Source organism: Amblyomma maculatum, chromosome 5, assembly GCF_055883805.1.
Source record: "Amblyomma maculatum isolate TAMU_Amacu chromosome 5, ASM5588380v1, whole genome shotgun sequence".
In the NCBI taxonomy this organism is placed as follows: domain Eukaryota; kingdom Metazoa; phylum Arthropoda; class Arachnida; order Ixodida; family Ixodidae; genus Amblyomma; species Amblyomma maculatum.
Genome location: NC_139348.1, coordinates 93220676 through 93238647, shown reverse-complemented (window position 1 = coordinate 93238647; position 17972 = coordinate 93220676). Strand labels below are relative to the sequence as shown.

At 44.5% G+C, this 17972-nt stretch overlaps 1 protein-coding gene across 1 annotated transcript; it reads right to left on the bottom strand.

Annotated features, from left to right (window-relative positions):
- Positions 1–244: 244 nt before the first annotated feature.
- On the bottom strand, positions 245–17636 carry LOC146188712 (uncharacterized). The gene is made up of 4 exons (XM_084605115.1): positions 17389–17636; positions 12945–13311; positions 7692–7851; positions 245–414 (listed from the first exon to the last, which is right to left on the bottom strand). Exons 1-4 carry the CDS (start codon positions 17634–17636, stop codon positions 245–247), a joined length of 945 nt encoding a protein of 314 aa, XP_084461241.1.
- Between the last annotated feature and the right edge of the window lie 336 nt (positions 17637–17972).

The following is a 17972-nucleotide window of genomic DNA, read 5'->3' as shown; positions in this document are numbered from 1 at the left end:
CGCATACTTGAGCCAACAGTTGAACACCTCAACCATTGCACCATCGTGATATGCTACCTGACAGCCGAATGAGATATCCCAATAATATTTGCTCTCTAAGAACCACTAAGCCACTGCTGCGGATTATAAGTTAAGTACGTTTGCACTGACATTCCTATAGGGTATGCATGGATGCCGCATAGCGGAAAGTGAAGTTGATGGTACGGCTTTAGCAAGTTTATGTTTCCTTTATCGCATATGCAATTTACTCTCGGGGCTTGCATGCGTGTATTACGAGGATGTTGTGTTGTCCAACAGCTCCTCCTCTGCGCTGCTCAGTGAAGTACTGCAGAACTTCTTCGGTGAACGAACGAAGCTCCACTCTTTCTTTTTCATTCAGCAGGGGGTATACTGGGTTCATCAAGCAGAAGAAATCTGCAAAAGAAAAAGCGTAAGATCATGCATTGATTATCCTGAATGCCGACAGCTGACATGGCATTTTTTATAACGTTGTTGTTTGCTTCAGGGCGCAAATCAATTCGTAAAAATAACTAAAAGGGTATAAAATGAAAGAAAAAAGGTTGGTCGTTCAAATAAAGTCAAAGAGGAAAGCTGACGAAACCCCCTGCGTACGAGCTTTATAAGATGGCGGGTGGTATGGCGAGAGACCCACTGCGGTCAGGTGCCGAATTCTCGTTGGCTTCAGCGCCGGCCAGACACGCAAGTTGTGAGTATCTGACTCACTTTTCTGGCAGTTCCAGACAGGCTATCCCGCACGCTATCGAAATTGAGGTCATGCTCGATCCACAGCGGGTGTGAGGGCTCCAACTCGGACCCAACCAAGCGCACCCTCTGCGCGGGTACGACTGCTGGGTTAGGTTACCGCACACGGATGGACAAGAGCACAAGTGCGGCACTAGAGATGCTGCTTTCTTGCGAGAAGAAGGGTGGCATCATTTATGCTGAGGAATCGTGGCATTTATGGGGTAGATTCGCCTGGGAAGCTGCAGATTCTGCAGAACATTGTGAACTGAGTAGCCCGCTCAGTTCGAATGGTTTGAGGGATGCGAGCCGCCAGGAAATGTATATCCTCGCAGATTTCTGTGCTGCGACGGACGCGTCGGAGTAGACGTTTCACTTCAAGGACCGTGAAAACGTTACGTAGGTGTGAGCTTTGAGAAACAGATTGGAAAAACTTGAAAGCTGGTAAGCCCTTCAGTAGGTATTTTTTTCCGGCGCTATATGAATGAACAGGGAAAATATCGTAGTTTACTTATTTTGCGTATTGACCACACAATTTCTCGAAGAAACACACTAAAAAGCCAATATTAGTTAATATTACGTCAATTATTTATATGTACAGAATGCCTAAAATGGAAGATAAAATATGGAGGGCTCTCACGCTCCACTTTTAAGGGTACGACGCGGTAGTGTGGCTACGACGGCATATTTAAAACACCACTCTAAAGAAGCCGCATCAACCTACCTGCGTGGCACAGGGGTAACTTCAATGCAAGGGTATTAGCAGCGTGATTCTTATATTACCCTTCCATATCACATACCTACATTTATCTCCGGCAAAGGAGAAACTTTGTCCGTTGTGACATGCAACACTGCCAGCACGGTTCACGCCACCCGTACGACAGGCTACAAAAATCAGGAGAAAGCATTTACCTGATGTGAGACAAGCTCACTTTTACATAAATAGTAATTAAAATAGTAAAAAGATAGTAATTCAGATTTTACATAAAAAATGACATGCTTACAAGTATTGCGGTTATGCTAAAAATGAACAGTTTAACCACAGTTCAAGTATAGAAAATAGCATATTCCAGACAGCAATTAAATTTGGTATTTCAATGCATATCAATTAGCATTTATTTTATTATTTTTTGATATTTTTGATAAGAGGGCGAGCAGTGTACAATGTTTGTCATAATGGGGTTCAGTTCAGTTCAGTCTTGTCCGACTCTTTGTGACCCTATATGGACCATATCACGCCAAGCTTTCCAGTCTCTCAATATCTTCCTAACCTCACATAACTTCATATGCAGCGCCTCAAAGATGCCATCTAACCACCGCGTTCGCTGCCTACCCCTTCTCCGGTGACCGTCAACCTTTCCCAACATCAAATCTTTCTCCAGCGACTCCTCTCTTCTCATCAGATGACCAAAGTAGCTGAGCTTTAACTTTAGAATGTGACCCTCCAATGAGCAGTAGGGTTTGTGGTCGACAATATCGACTGATTCGATCTCCTGGCAGTCCAGGAACTCTCAAGAGTCTCCGCCAGCACCACAATTCAGATGCGTCAATTCTTCGACAGTCAGCCTTCTTCACAGTCCAAATCTCGCATCCATACATCACAACTGGAAATACCATAGCACGAGTTAAGCGGATGTTGGTTGGCATGTCTAATGTTCCTGCTCTTTACTAGGCGGTGAAGACTAGTCATGGCGCTCTTTCTCAGAAGCACACGTCTCCTAATTTCATGGCTGCAGTGACTTTCAGGGGTAATCTTGGATCCCAAGAAGAGAAAATCTGTCACGGCTTCAACTTCTTGTTAGTGGATGTTCCAGGACTTCATAGGGCAAGACGCCACGATTTTTGCCTTTTTGATGTTCAGGTTAAGCCCAAACTTCTCACTCTCGTCTTGCACGCACGTCACAAGTCTCTTGAGTTTCACTTCACTTTCTGCCATTAAACTGGTATCATCCGCATATCTAAGGTTGTTGATACGTTTCCCAGCAATCTTCACTCCAACTAAAGACCCGTCCAGACCGGCCTTCCTCATGATGCACTCAGCATATAGGTTAAATAGGCAGGGCGACAGTATGCAGCCTCGTCTCACTCCTTTCTCATTTGAAAACCAATCAGTAAGACCATGCCCAGTTCTGACTGTGGTCTCTTGTCCTTCACACAGGTTCCCGAGGAGATGAGGTAAATTGGAACTCCCCTCTCTTGGAAAGCTTGTCACAATCTGTTGTGATCTACGCAGTCAAATACTTTCGCATAATCAATAAGGCAGAAGTAGATGGGTTTCTGGAACTGTTGTTTTTTCAATGATCTAGCGAAGGTTGGCAATCTAGTCTCTAGTTCCTCTGCCCTTGCGAAATCTAGCTTGCACGCCCGGAAGCTTCCGATCCAGATACTGCTGCAGTCTTCCTTGGAGGATTTTCAGCATCAGCTTGCTAGCACGCGACATAAGCGCGATTGTGTGGTAGTTGCAACAATATTTGGCATTGCCTTTCTTTGGAATGGGGATATACACTCACCTCCTCCAATCCTGTGGCCACTGCAGGGCTGTCCAAAATTAATGACATAATGCGTACAGAACGTTAACAGCGCCATCGTTAAGGTTTTGAAGCAACTCAGCTGGAATGCCATCAGCCATCAATTCAGCTAGCTTTGTTTTTACCAAGGCTGGCTAAGGCCCATTCAACTTCACTATTCATGTTGCCCGGCTCGAGATCAGTGATCACAATTCTGTCTCATGTTGGGTTTGCACATTCGGCTTCTTCTTGTACTGTTCTTCTCTGTATTCTCGCCACCTCTTTTATCTCTGAGGCTTCAGTGAGGTTCTTGCCTCGTTTGTTTTCTATCACGCCCAGCTTAGCACAGAAGCTTCCTTTGATATCTTTGATTGTCTTATACAGAGCTCTTGTGTTTCTCAATCGGTTGTTGTCCTCAACTGCATTGCACTGTATGTTCAGGAAGGTATTCTTATCTCTCCTTGCTATTCTCTGAAAATTGGCATTGAGAACCTTGTATCTTTCTCTTTCCCCCATAACTTTTGCCATCCTCCTTTCCTCAGCTATTTGCAAAGCCTCTTCAGATAACCAGTTTGGTTTCTTGCATTTCGTTTGCTTTGGAACTACCTTAGTAGCAACTTATTGTATAATCTCACGAACATCAGTCCATATCTCCTCAGGCTCTCTTTCTTCTAAATCTAATTCTTCAAATCAATTCCTGACTTCCACAGCATATTCTGATGGAATTTGATCTAGATCATACCTGAAAAGCCTTCTAGTGTTCTGCGTTTTCCTCAATCGAAGCTTAAGTTTGGCAACAAGAAGCTGATGATCGGTGCCACAATCGGCCCCAGGCCTTGTTTTTACTGCTTGTATAGCGCTTATAATATTTGCCGACATCTCTGTCGGCAAATATTATAATCAATCTGATTCCTGTACAGACCGTCTGGTGAAGTCTATGAGTACAGGCGCCTCTTGTGCTGTTGAAAATGAGTATTCGCTATGGTCAGGTTGTTTTCTTGACAAACCTCCTCTGTCCAGCTTCATTCGGCTCACCAAGACCGAACTTGCCTGTAATCCCGGATATTTCTTCCCTGCCTACCTTAGCAGTCCAGTCTCCTATGAGAAAAAGGATGTCTGGTGATGGAGTGCGATCTAGAAGGCATTGCAGGGCAGCATAAAATCTCTCAACATAGCTTCTTCAGCAGTAGTGGTTGATGCATAGACTTGGATAAATAACAGGGTGACATTGGAGTGCTGGTCAATAATTAAGAAATTCGCCATCCTAATCTCTAAAGATCAAATTTTTTCCGTAACGAGATATTTCCTTGCCTCGTTTCCGAGGTTTATATGTGCTAATCTTAGTGCGACATGTATTTCGAAGGCTATTTCATCTAACTTGCACTAGCGTAATGCTTTCAAATATAGTTTGTATGTCTGGAGTTGACTTATTTCTAATATGCTTTAAGACCTATATAAATGCCGGCAGCTTTGTGAAAGCGCCAAGTTCGCGATATCCCGCAAGACTCGCTTTTGTATAGCAAGATAATTTAGATTCCTTGTCGTTGTTAACCATACAAGGAAACAGTATAGTTTAAACGGGAGCATATAACTGGATAATATATTTGTCGTTTTGTGGACATCAGGAGATGATACCTCCTACCGAGTGTGGTATTTAAATATTTAAAGCTAAACATTTCGACAGATTTGCCTGCCTGGTTGTGTTGATAACTGAGTGAAAGTTGTGATTTCTTCAACCAAGACTTTTTTATTTTACAAAGCCCGACGTTTCGGAGCCGGCTCAGCTCCTTCTTCGAGGGTGCATGGCACGGGGCTGCGTGCAGCCATAAGTAAAGAAATGGTCGAAGGGGAGAAGAAGGGGGGGGGGGGGGGAAAGGGGAGGGGGTGAGATGGGTGTGAAAGAAAAGAGAAGGAAGGAGGGGGGTTATGACGAGTCACGGTGCCGCAGGTGCGGGGGTGCACGCTGGCGACTTTTTTTTTTTCTTGTGTGAGGTGGCCAGGAGGGAGCAAAGACCTTGCAAGTATAGAGCAGGGCGGTTGCCTATTGTTCGGCTGACGCTATGTGCGGTCGACTGTATGTGCCATAACTCGAGGAGGCGTCTTTTCCGGTGATTGGTCTCTGTCTCCAGGATGAACGTTTCTTCAAAATTTATTCTGCGGTCGGAATCTTCCGAATGTTCAGCTACAGGGTTGCGTTCTCTTGAAAAAATTCGTACATCATTCCCGTGTTGCCGTATTCTTTCTCTTAGGTTTTTCGTTTCGCCAATGTAGCTAGCATCACAGTCGGTGCATCCCCCCTCCTCCTTTCTCATTTCTTTCACACCTCCCCCTTCTCTAACGCCCCTCTTCTCTCCCTCTACCATTACTTTACCTATAGTTGCACACAGCCCTTGAAGAAGGAGTCGAGCGGGCTCCGAAATGTCGGGTTTTGTAAAATAAAAATTGTTGGTTGGAGAAATTTCAAGTTTCACTTAGGTATTATTATCCACTGTAATCTTTCAATAGCTATTTATAAACCACCTTTAAGTGGCGCCCATTCGGCGTTTTAGGGAGCATCGAGCGCAGGACACTTGTGCTAGCAATGAAAGGAAGGGTGTAGCCTGAGAACTAGACTTTTTGGTTTATTTTTATTTATATAACTGATATTGATTGTTATTGTTTGTTTGCTTCATATTGTTGTTAGTTTCGTTATTGCTGGGCTTCTGGCTGGGGTGAACGGAATTTCCTCACGGCGACCAGTATAGCAATGTGAGTTTCACACCTTTCGCCTATATTATCCAGACATATGCAGTGATCTTCGCGTCCTCGAGAGAAGCTGTTTTGTGACGTCATCGAGGTAAGACAGTATGTGCGTGTGAAGGGGCTAGGGTTGCAAAGTGCATTATTACTTGCCGAGGCTCTTCCCGTGATGAGTGTGAAAAGTATGGGCTTTTTTGCTACTCTGCGAATACGGCGTTTATTATGAACGTGTTTTTTACTGTGGTTATTCTTTAAGGCGCGCCTGCGTTGGTTCGCGAAGAAGCGAGCACTGATTTTGGCCGCACCCTTTCCAATTGTTTTTTGTTTGCGCTCTGCTAACACACACATTTCTTTGACTCCGAACCAACTAAATTTTTAATGGGAAATAGTCCGTGAACATTTTGGACGTCTGGTAAAATATCCTGATAATGATTCCTAAATGCCCTCGGCAACCTTCTAGTTTTTTTAAAAAATAAACTTGGGAGAAACTCCGTAAAAAACTCCTTGTGATAGAGCATCCGCCTCGCATTCGGGAGGTACTGGGGTCGAACCCTGGTGCTGCCGGGTACACACCGGTTTTAAATGGGCACAAGCTTCCTCCGGCCTGATGCTCAGCTCTTCTGTGGTGAAATGCTTGGGAAAAGGGGTCATGGTCCAAATAGTTGCTCCGATGTGACATTGATCCGTTCCGCCATCGGACAACCATAATTCCTCCTGGCGCGTCAAAAGTCCATTATGCGACCCTTTTTTTTTTTTTGTCGCGACGTCAGACAGCCGGGAATCCGGACTGGCCGAGGACTGCAGTGATTCTCTGAGAAGTGAACTTCGTCAGTGACAGTGAACCTTTACATCTTTCGACACGCTGGTTTATAGCGTTTCGCACTTGAAACTTCAAGGCTTTTCTGAGTTTTCGCGTGGGCAGGACACGGCTCGTTTTCAGTTTTGAATCCCGTGAAACACGGTAACTCGAACCACCTTTGCAGGCTGAAGTGTTTGAAACTGTTTTGCCCCTGAAGGAGCGCAGCGGGGTTTGCGGAGCCTCTTCCAAGTGCACACCCCTGTGAGTGCCGGACGCCGGGCCGGGGAACGCTTGTACCCATTTTTACCGGTGGGTGTCTGGCAAACGCTTTGTCAAAACGTTCCGCATGGCATCGATAATACCTTGGGGCGTACTAATCGGTGGCTAGTGATGTGAAGAAATACCATCACAAAAGAAACGGGACATACGTTGAAGCAACAAGAACAGGACCAGCGCTGCGCCATTTAATTTCTCTTGCAGGCTCAACCGCCAGCCGCAAGCGAAAGATATACTTGAAAACTAAATATTTTTCTGGACATTGAAGAATGGTCGATTGTTTTTTTTTTTATTTTATAGCAGTATCTTATTATTCTGTTCCAATTCAAATTGACTTTTAAGAAACCTGGACTTGCCGTTTAACTCAGCCAAAACTTAATATCTTTTGCTGAAATCCAAGATCTGCATAAGAGCAACAGGGGTTACTACAATGATGGGCAGGGAGTTAATTTCTTCGCATCTGTACCGCAGGCAGTCATACGATTATTTGCTAAACTGGTGATATGCCCTTGACTCAATGCCTGTCATGAAACCTGTCATACGGCTCGACATTGGTGGTCTGTGCTCTAAATTCGGCACGCGAGAGAGCTGTTCAATAGCTGCGACGACAGGAAGAAATGTGCACTTGCCTAATGCGCTGTCCTTGCTCAGTCCATTCTTTGCTGTGATTCGGAAGACTTCGCAAGCGAGAGGTAGTAGTTCGGTCGCTCGCACAACGCTCACCAGATGAGAGCGCAAAGACGCAAGGTCCTCCATTTCTCTCGTCTCGGGAATAACGGGCAGCAGAATCTGGAGAGAAAAGTTAAGTGAGGCACCTAAACATAGAAGTTAGTTTCAAGAAAAGTTGATCTCTATGTTTATGTTAGTGCATTAGGTGCACGCTTCGCTTTGCTCGCGTTCAGTCACGTACGGAGTGGCGCTGAAAGGAGCGTTGCAGCTTCTCGCCGCCGATCCTGCACGGCCTATAGACCTTTGCAACGAGGGCCTCCTGGGCGTCACCATATTGCTCGCTGGGCTGTTGTGTGCGCTAGGCGTCAACACGGTAGAGGCGGCAGCGGAACTGGTTAGCAGCAGTCCAGAAAGGAGGCATTTCGACGACCTCCTCTTCCGATGAAAAGGACTATAGACCACTTAGGGGCGAGCGCATCGGCGTTGCCATATTTGATCATGTGACCCTTCCTCCAACGCCAGCCTTCGGGCCTTCGGGCCTTCTGGTTTGACGGCTTCTGGTGCGCTGGCACTCGGCTTCACGGCGCTGCGTACCCGCTATGGCTGGTGGTAACCAGTTTCTAGACAGCTCAAACACTTCATGTGAATGCTCATACCATGTGTAGGTGTTACACCATGTTTACGTTAACCATGTATAGTTCTTTTATTTTGTCCTTATGTGTGCCTGCACAGGATAGAACGTGTTGACAAACCCGTTAACTGTCGGCTTTTTTTTATTCGGGGGGGGGGGGGGGGGGGTAGAGGGGGCAATTCCCTCTTTAATCCTTTTTGTGGAAAACATGCTTTACTGGGTGCTTGAGGTATAACCTCTCCCTGCAACTCACAGGCGCTTTCTTTTCCCAGAAAGACAAATGAACTCGTGATGAGCCACAGACCTGCCACCAGTGACACGTGTGACGGCTGTAGCGCGGTAGAAACCCTCGAACATCTACTGAACTGCACCGCGGGCAGTTGCCGCTGGGCAGTGCGCGCGTCCGCGAGTGAACACACGTGATCCCGTGTGTATACCTCGAATAGGCGGGCTTGATGACTGTAACAAGCTGCGTCACCTATACTGCGAACTTTGCGGTATCTCCTGCCTCACATATAGAGCGAAACGCACGGTATCTCCCCGTTCCTATGAGCAGGCTTCGACATGACTTTCGGGCAGCGACCGCGCGTCCTTGACGCGGGCACTGCGCAGCCAGCCGAGAGTATAAAAACGCTCTCGAGGCCCCTCGGGTAAGCGTCTTGTGTTTTACCGAACTCGCGATCAACGCATCGTTCTTCTGATCTGTACTGCCCAGCCTTCGACGCCTCAACTAACAAGAATACTGTGAGAATTCCTTTTTGGCACAGATTTTGGATCGAATATGCTTTTCCCCTTTGTTTAACCTTTATCTGACTTAGTATTTTACGCTCCGTTTTCTATGTAACCCTTGCCCATACTTATTGTATCTGGAATACTTGCTTTGTTATCTTTATTAAATTCTTTTTATCGCAGTGTTTTGTCCATTGTTGGGTTTTAGTCTCGTCATTTACTGAGTTGTTTTTTTTTTATCACATTCGCGTCGTGGCCTTTTCGTTTTCTAGTTTACTCTATTATTATGCAGTGTAATTTAGACTACTATGTGTGAATATTCAATTGCTTGTAAAAGAAAGTGACCTTATTAAACTTAAATGTGCTCTCATACCTTATAGAGGGACGATAGGCAACCGTAAATGGGATCCCGCGCCTCTGTTGACCGCAAATGCTGGGGTTTATCACAATGACCCTCCTATTTCAACTGGCCAGATAGTGCGCGTTGCGACCGAATGCTCCGCGTGTGCTATTCCGGAAGATAACGGCCGATCGCCCTCCACCGTCGGCCGTCACTCTTTTGTACAGTGGGTGCGTGCGTGCGTCGTATACACCCGATGTGCCGAGGCCCGCCCGACGTGCCGAGTGCTCAGTGACCAAAGACATTTGCGAGTGGGCCTCAAGCAAACTACTGTATACTGTGCCATACAGTGTATATATTTATGTTTTATTTTTGCTTAATTATTGCCGACATTCAGTCCGAAAAAAGCAGCAGAAATGTATCGATTCACAGCATTGCTATAGCAGGAAAGAGTACTCTAATATGGGGTTTTAATATAAAACATTAAAAGAAAAATAATATTCGGCTGATTCGCTTAAGACTGCTTACTGTAGAACTGCGAAAGCCACTTAGTTGAGGGGCTGATTAGCTGTGACGTTTTTGACATGGGTTAAATTTTTTTGTACTAATACTGTATTCGGTGCGTGCGTTTGCATGTTGGACGTAGACTGCCATGCTGCAAGCGGCAACTTAGTGCCGGAATCACCGAAACTTTGATTTCAATGCATACTATTGGGGGTAGATAAGTCGTTAGCTGGAATCTTTGTCGTAAACTAGCATTCAGCGTGACTAGCATATCCAAGCTAAATGGGAGGTGAATGGCGTGTTATTTACTTCGAATGCAGCATAAAAAAAATTGCACTAGAATTTTGATAACAATTGGAGAAAACCTGGCGCCACATAGAGATTATTCGGAATGGCGTACGTGAAAATGGCGCGTCAGAAGCGAAAAGCGAGGATAGGGCCTCCCAGCATCATCTGTTATGGATTGGCGTCGTCCCACTCACCGCTTCGGTGACTCAAAAACGCCTAACTCAGTCCCATCATAACAGATATAAGTGATGGTAACGACAAGCAGAATTATGGGAAATGGATATAGTAAGGCTTTAGCATGAAAATATATATCGTGCGCAGTGCGCTTTCTGCCAAAGCGTGGCGTAGTGACAAGACCGATACTGGGACATCGCGAAAACATTTGTACTCACTAGAATGCTGGTGACATAGAATCGTATAGGAGTTAGCAACCAATAGGCAAGCCTGCAGAGCAGATTGGGTCAGAGAAATAACTCAAGTTTCTGACATTCTAGTGGAAATCAAGAAGAAGAAATGGACATGGGCAGGACATGTAGTGCGAAGAGAGGATAACCGATGGTCGCGTAGGGTAACAAACGGATCATCCAAGGGAAGTAAAGCGTAGCAGGGGGCGGCAGAAAATTAGGTGGGCGGATGAGGTTAAGAAGTTCGCAGGGGTCAAGTGGATGCAGCTAGCACAGAACCGGGTTAAGTGGAGAAATATGCGAGAGACATTCGCCCTGCACTGGGTATAGTCAGGCTGATTATGATGATGATGATGATTAACAGTAGACAGTTCTGTATAGGCGGCGTACTCATTTCTTACCGAAATAAAATCACATGAATGGGCGTCATGGTTTCGAACAAAGCTGCCACCAGCGCCTTCAACTAATAACGTCCAAGCTGTGTAATTGCGAAAACGCCGTAATTGTTTACTACAGTCATTACGAAACGAGGACGCCATCTCCTTCAAACTCAGATTCACAAAATTCCTAAAATGGCTAAAAAAACAACTCTTGAATAAGGTACAGTGGTTTCGCTACCTAATGAGTGACATTACATCTTCAGAAGCTGCTTATATTGCTCACAGTAGGACATTTCGCACCATTGTTCGTATTGAACAGTTTGAATATGAAAGTTAAGTGGAGAGTTAAGGTTTTATTTTTGATCTAAATAATGAGCGTTTCGACTGTAGTTCCCTTATTGCTACTTCCAACTCGAGCATTTTACACAAGCTAAAATCGACTTTTTTGAAATGTGTTAGCCACCGCGTTTTCTACTCATTGCTTCCTGGATGCAACGAAATGCATATTTAGGACACCCCCCTACAGTGTTCTCAGCGTATATGATGCATGGTGCGGTGAATACTTTGGTTAGGCCTACTTCCTTTTGCTACTCTCTACTGTCTTCTCCTTTATTGAAAGCGACCAAAATAAGCGGCCTTTTTGGGGCTAGTATCTTTGCTTTTCCAGTGGTCCTAACTTTACTTCTTAACTGCAGCGCCAGCAAGCCTGTGCGCTGCCCTCATGTAATATACCGTCCGCGCCATGTTTATTTTTCGCTCACAAAGCTGACAGCATATTTTCTGGCGAACGAAGCCTTTAATGCTATTGTATTAATAGAAATGATTGAAATCGTTGTTCCAAGTTACTGTATAAGTAAAACTGTTTTTTGTTTCTGGCTCTAAAAGGCTACTCGCTCCGAAGAAGAGATTACAGGCGGGATCTGTACATCTGTACATAATGCGAGAGTTGCTTCAGCAGCTTGTTTCGTGATAGCTTCCGTACAGAAAGAACAACTCTTATAATAGTACTTGCGAAGCCGACATTGCAGCCAACTGCTTTGAAGTGGATCTATACAATGTAAGAAATTTTTATCCTTTGAGGCAATGTAGCTAATTTGAATTCACAACAATTTTTTACATTGGAGAAAGAGCAAAATACCGCGTTCAACGACACGAAACTTTCAGAAGGCCTCAGTTTGATTCACTAAGTTAGGTCTCCGCGTCTTTTTTAAAATAGTCGTTAATTGTGACTTGTACCTGTTTCGTATATAATGAGAAGACAGCGTGAAAGGTTCCGTTCTGCAGAAAGGCAGATGCTGTTGGTGTCAGGATTAAAGTCATGACGTCAGTTTCTCTCACATTTATCTGGCAGATGGTAGTTGGATGGAGATCGCTTGGCGAGGAATTGTCGCTGATTTGTGGGATGTCATGAGAGCGCATGTCATGGTTTGAGTTACCAAGTCAGGTGGACCTATTGAGGTATGCTACTCCCAAAACACGAACGCTTGTATCTAGGGCTTGGTAAATGCGGTAGCTGGCAATGCTATCCCATTCAGATTGTGGGAGTAATTACGAATTGGTGCTTGCATGACCACGGAAGCTTCTGTACAAGAATAAGTGCACGCAAAGGGGAGCTGCGGAAGAAAGCCATGAACACTTTCGCGTCATAAAATCGAAGGCGATGCGGAGGTGTTCACCGCTTTCTTTTTTTTTTTAATTTATTATTTTTAGAACTAGCCTCATAATAAATAATCCTTGGAATAATGATAAACAATTCCGCATTTTCACCAACTGCCTTGTAGAACACAAAACTAATCTGCCATGACTTAAATGTATTGCTACGGCCGGACGGCAAAATAATTTGGGAACAAAACTCATCGTATATTTCACATGGCATACGGGTTCTTGTATAGCACTGTATAAGCTTCCCCTAACCCATCTTGAGTACAGAAACTCACGTCAGAGTACTTGCTCCATCGAGCCGATTTCAGCATTGCGGCGAACACATCGAACACGAATAGATTGCTTGTAAAGACGAGGAAGCACTCTCCACCAGGTGCCGTGAGCGCCTCGATGTTCCTCATGGCGTGGCGTTGATCGGTGATCCAATGCAGCGCCAAGAACGAGTAGACCCTCTGGAAGCTTCCTTCTGCTCGCACGAATCTCGCCACGTCTTCATCCGCGAGCAGATCAAGTTCTCGGTAGGAGATCTTCGGGTGCGCACGGTTCTCTCGGGCGAAAGTGAGCATCGACGGCGAGTTGTCGGCACCGACGAGTTTCCCACACCAGGATGGCAGTCGAGGAAGCAGATGGGTCAGTGTGAAACTGCGTGAGAGACACGTTTCACATCAGAACATGTTTTATCATTAGAGTAACCTAAACAGTTTGGTTCCCAACAAATCTGTGGCCCCTGACTGCTCACTCCAAGTAGTTTTTAGTTTCATGCCTAATCTAACTTATCCAATCATTCGCTCGGTATCTCTCGATTTCACTCTGTTGTAACACAGTCAACAATTCCTGTAGTTTCTTTTAATTTAATATCTTGATTTTGTTAGAATGGCTTACGTTGCGGATAGTTAAGTTGCAGTTCAGAGTTCACACACTTACTACTACAATGATCCCAGGTGGTTATAGGGTGAGAAACGAAAACGTATTTGATTCAGATTCGAGCAAACACGTTGAAGTATGAATAATGTGTCCCTTGCCACACCATGAAGGCAGTCGGGGATGCAGATGGGTCAGTGTGAAGCTGCGTGTTAGACAATTTAGACGGATTCAGAAATTTACAATTCAGTTTCAATTATTTGCACATCGCAGTCAGACTAGCTTGCTCTTGTCAGTAGCTATCCAGCGATGTAACACATAGTTAGCTAATTATATTTTCCATACTTCATTAACCTAAAGGTTACTAAATTATCGAGATAATAACTAGCCACTACCTTATGTGCTTGCACTCAACTTTAGCTGTGCAGTGTTGAATGCATACACGGCTTAGCCCACTGCTACAAAGACTAAGTCTGGTTTGACGTCAAGTGCAGTTATTGTATATTTCACAGTTTGAAACCAAGTTTAATTAAAAGTACATATAGACAAGCTCGCAAGTGTACACGTGCGGACAACAATAGGGCGGAGTCTTTACACCTGAGTGGCGTGGTTCGTGCGTAATAGTTATTAGGAATCATCTCTGGGGACGATATCGGCGATGTTACAGCGCGTGCGCACATGAATGCGTGAGCTAGAATTTTGTAGCGAGCTGAACTGCACTTAAATGCTAACAAGCGAAATGAACGTGTATGTGATGAAGTTCAAAACCAGATGCGTGAGAAACGGGGAATTAGGCGATAAATATCCCCATGTCGAGCATGCAAAACCTGAGGCAGTATCGGGCGGAGAAACCCGCATTCTTTCGGCTAGCAGTCCGAGCCTCTACATGGCGTTAAAGTGCTGAGAAATTGTGTGCTGACCTAGGGATGTACCTACCTTGTAGGTGTTGGTGTCGCTCACCTGTGACACACACTTCACTTCCACAGAAACATTGAGGGTCTTGTACGACGTGTTCCATAACACGTTAGAAAGCAGTTTTTCCCTTTTTTTAAGGTTTCCACACCGAAAATGTCCTTTAAGGTTGCGTATTTTTAAACAACCGCAATACAGCCGTTACATAGAGACATGAGGTGCCTCAGCTCACCCGCCTGCCTTCCACGTTATGATATTCCCGCCGAAGAGGGCGCTCATTGCTTGCTCTCGGAGTGCCGCCTGGCTCAGGTTGGGATCCTTATTCTTTCTCCTTATCTGTACAATTCTCTTTGGCCCTTGATGTTATTGTGGCTCGTGCCTGGTGACTCTCTATCACGCATGTTATACTGGCAACAACACCAATGGCGGTGCGGTACAACCGCTGAAAGACCGCATAACAGCAGTGCTCTAAAATATATTTTTTTAAATGTAATATAGCGTAATTATTCTTGGCGAGTAATTAGTAGAATATTATAATTGTATTAGCGAATTCAGAAATGCAATTATCTTTGTTATACCTTTGTTTGAAAAAATTAATTTCGCAATATAGACGGTTAACATACGGTTAACCCGTTGTTGCACAGCACCACAAGTTTTGTCCAGAATAAGCCGGCAGATTAGCAGCCAAAGTGTAAGCAAGAAGCACGATCAAATATCGCTGCCATGTTGCTTCTGGTGGATAAGCAGTATATTTGTATCTTGTTTCACAGCTTCTGTGTATTCTCATGACCAGTAATGTGCCAGTATTTGGCGGTCATTTATAAGTATGCTAGGACAGAAATTTTTAAGACGCCCAATCTGCAGTCCTGCCGTGGACTCTAGCATCAATAACACTTTTCTACATTATGCTCGTATTCGGCGCTGCGTTGAATATTTTGTGCTACGTGAGTGTAAATTTCCTGCAAGTTAATTTAAAACAGCAACTGCACCTGCTATTGTTGTTTGCTGTCTCTATCGTTTTGCGCTGAAAAACCGCTCATATCAGAATGCGCTTTTCGGTTAAAAACCAGGACTTACCTAATCGTATATTCATCGAGTGGAATAATGAGCGGAACTCATTGTTATCCCGCGATAAAGGGGGCAAGGTTTATTCAACATGAGTCACGGTAATATGTGTACTCAAAGAGCAGAATGGAAAATACTAGGGAATCACTCTTCACGAGAAGCTATATTATTTAATTCACAAATGTGAACTATGTAAAACATAACTCATGACTACTGTGCACCCTTTAAAGCTGAAGAAAATTCTGGCAAGCACGTGTTACGATTGCTATTCTTTAGCTCATATTTCAGGGCTCTGCATGATAATTTCAAATTATCTATCGGTGTTTGACCTTCTGGTAACCACAATAAAGGGTCAGCACCCTCGAGAAACGGGCCGGGAAGTCATCATCTGTACGTAGAACATCGTAAAACTACTGTTTGCGGCACTAAATATATTGCCTTTCCACCTCTTCCGAAAGAAAGAAAAAAAAAACAGTCGTCTTCGTCCACCGATCAATAGGGACAGCATCGTATTTTTCTATCTAAAGCTGCTGCCAGTGGAGCCCTGGACTAGGGGCACCGACCACCCAGCTCCTGCGAATATTTACTGATTATATGCTCATTAAAAGTTTTCTCTCTCTCTCTCTCTCTAAAGGTGAAGCTAGGCAGGCGCAACAAAATAATTTGCACGTTCCCAAAACTCAAACCAAATTCAGGCGGCGCTTAATATCTTTCACCGGGGCTTGAATGTGGAACAGTGTATTATATAATCGAACCAAAGATCGAACATTACGTCGTAAATAAAATAGTGCAATTTCAGCAAGGCGGTTAACACACAGTACTAGGTACTATTTTTGCAGATTTGGCTCAGTAAGCTTTATAATAAATGTTTCCCATGCATCTCGGTCTATCGTTAGCCATAAAGCTTATGTATTCAGAGCAACTCAGTAGCTTCTGACGGAACTTCTTCTAATATGTTATTTATTATAATATTTAATTAATTTATTTTATTATATTCCGGGAATATCTACCTGGGTATAGAAAAAATATTTCGTTATATATTAAAAGGTGAGCCTAGAACATCCGTTCAAGTAAACTACCCCCGGAGTCGCACAATAAATTTACGTGAATTTTTCTGAGAATCTTTTGCTTACGGTGAAGCTCTATATGTGTTGAAACAACGCCGGGATGAACGTGCTGTTCTGCTCTCCATCCGCTGAGTCAGTTACCACTGGCATCAGGCCTTGACATCGAAGCTAACAAAAGGCTTACGTCCGCAGGAGACTTTTTTGATAAACAGCTTCATTTCAGCCTGTTGTGTTGACCTCGGATAATCTAAAGACTTTAATCTTCGTCTGGCTTTACGTAAAAAGTTTGAAATTTGTTCTGAAAGCTAAACATTTCGACAGATTTGCCTGTCTGGTTGGGTTGATAACTAAGTGAACTTGAAAATTCTCCAACCAAAACTTTTCTATTTTACAAAACCCGACCCGAAACGTCGGGTTTTGTAAAATAAAAAGGTTTAGGTTGGAGAAATTTCAAGTTTCACTTAGAAATTTGTTCTGCACTGGTGAGGGTAATGTGTCTTCTTTCCTTCGTGCGAGAGGCCGTAATGGAGGGCCCTGGAAATTGCGACCACCTGGGGCTCTTTAACGTGCAACGAAATCGCACAGCACATGAGAGCCTTGCTTTTCGCATCCAGCTAAAATCGGCCGGCGCGGCCGGGATTCGGTTCCGCGTGATTTGACACAGTAAAAGAGCCAACTTGATCTATTACTGCTGTGTTACTTGAATATTACTGTCTAAACTTAAATGGAGCAAATTCTTGCCGAAAAAAAGATAGCGCTTTTTTTAAAGAAAATAGGAGAAGCATTTGCCGCATAAATAAACGAGCCACACTACCTGCCAGAACCGCATCCTACGTCCAGGAACTGCACTTTGGACCTAAAAGAACTCCCTTCTGGTGGTTCATTGACAGGTTTGTCGAGGAAGGCCGGCTGGAAAGTGTCGAGTATGGCTGCGATGGCAGGCGCGATGGGGGCGATGGCAGTATCGTACAACTCCACGCACTTTTCCACCCCGAAAGTGTCGCTGTGTCCACTGGTGGCGGTTGCGGCATCATCTCTATTCTCAGGATCGGAGGCGCTCATCCTGAGGAGACAAGAAAACAAATATTATGTAGATCTTTGTCCTCGTGGACATCTGAATTTCTAAGCAGTGCCGACAGCAGTCGGGTGCCGTTACAAGTGCCTTGACTGCATTTCCTACAGCGATAGGGGAGTTACAACACAGCAAACCGTGTCTGACCATGCCCAATGGATCTTACGCTCTGGAAAGTAGGTTATCAATGTGAGTCTATCTTGGCTTAGTAACACAGAATAACCAAGAGTAGCAAACATTTCGCTGGTATAAAAGGATGTAGCCTATGTTAAGCAGCTGCCGTTTTTTTTTTTCGGTCTAAAAACGGTGGTACGAAGAGCTTCTAT

Bases quoted from the DNA above. Each gene is read 5' to 3' on its own strand.
- LOC146188712 (XM_084605115.1), bottom strand. From the start codon at position 17,636: ATGAGCGCCTCCGATCCTGAGAATAGAGATGATGCCGCAACCGCCACC. The intron at 13,312-17,388 runs GTAGTGTGGCTC...TCTCTCACGCAG, and splicing joins GTAGGATGCGGTTCTGGCAG to TTTCACACTGACCCATCTGC. The intron at 7,852-12,944 runs GTGAGTTTCTGT...TTTTCTCTCCAG, and splicing joins GATGGAGCAAGTACTCTGAC to ATTCTGCTGCCCGTTATTCC.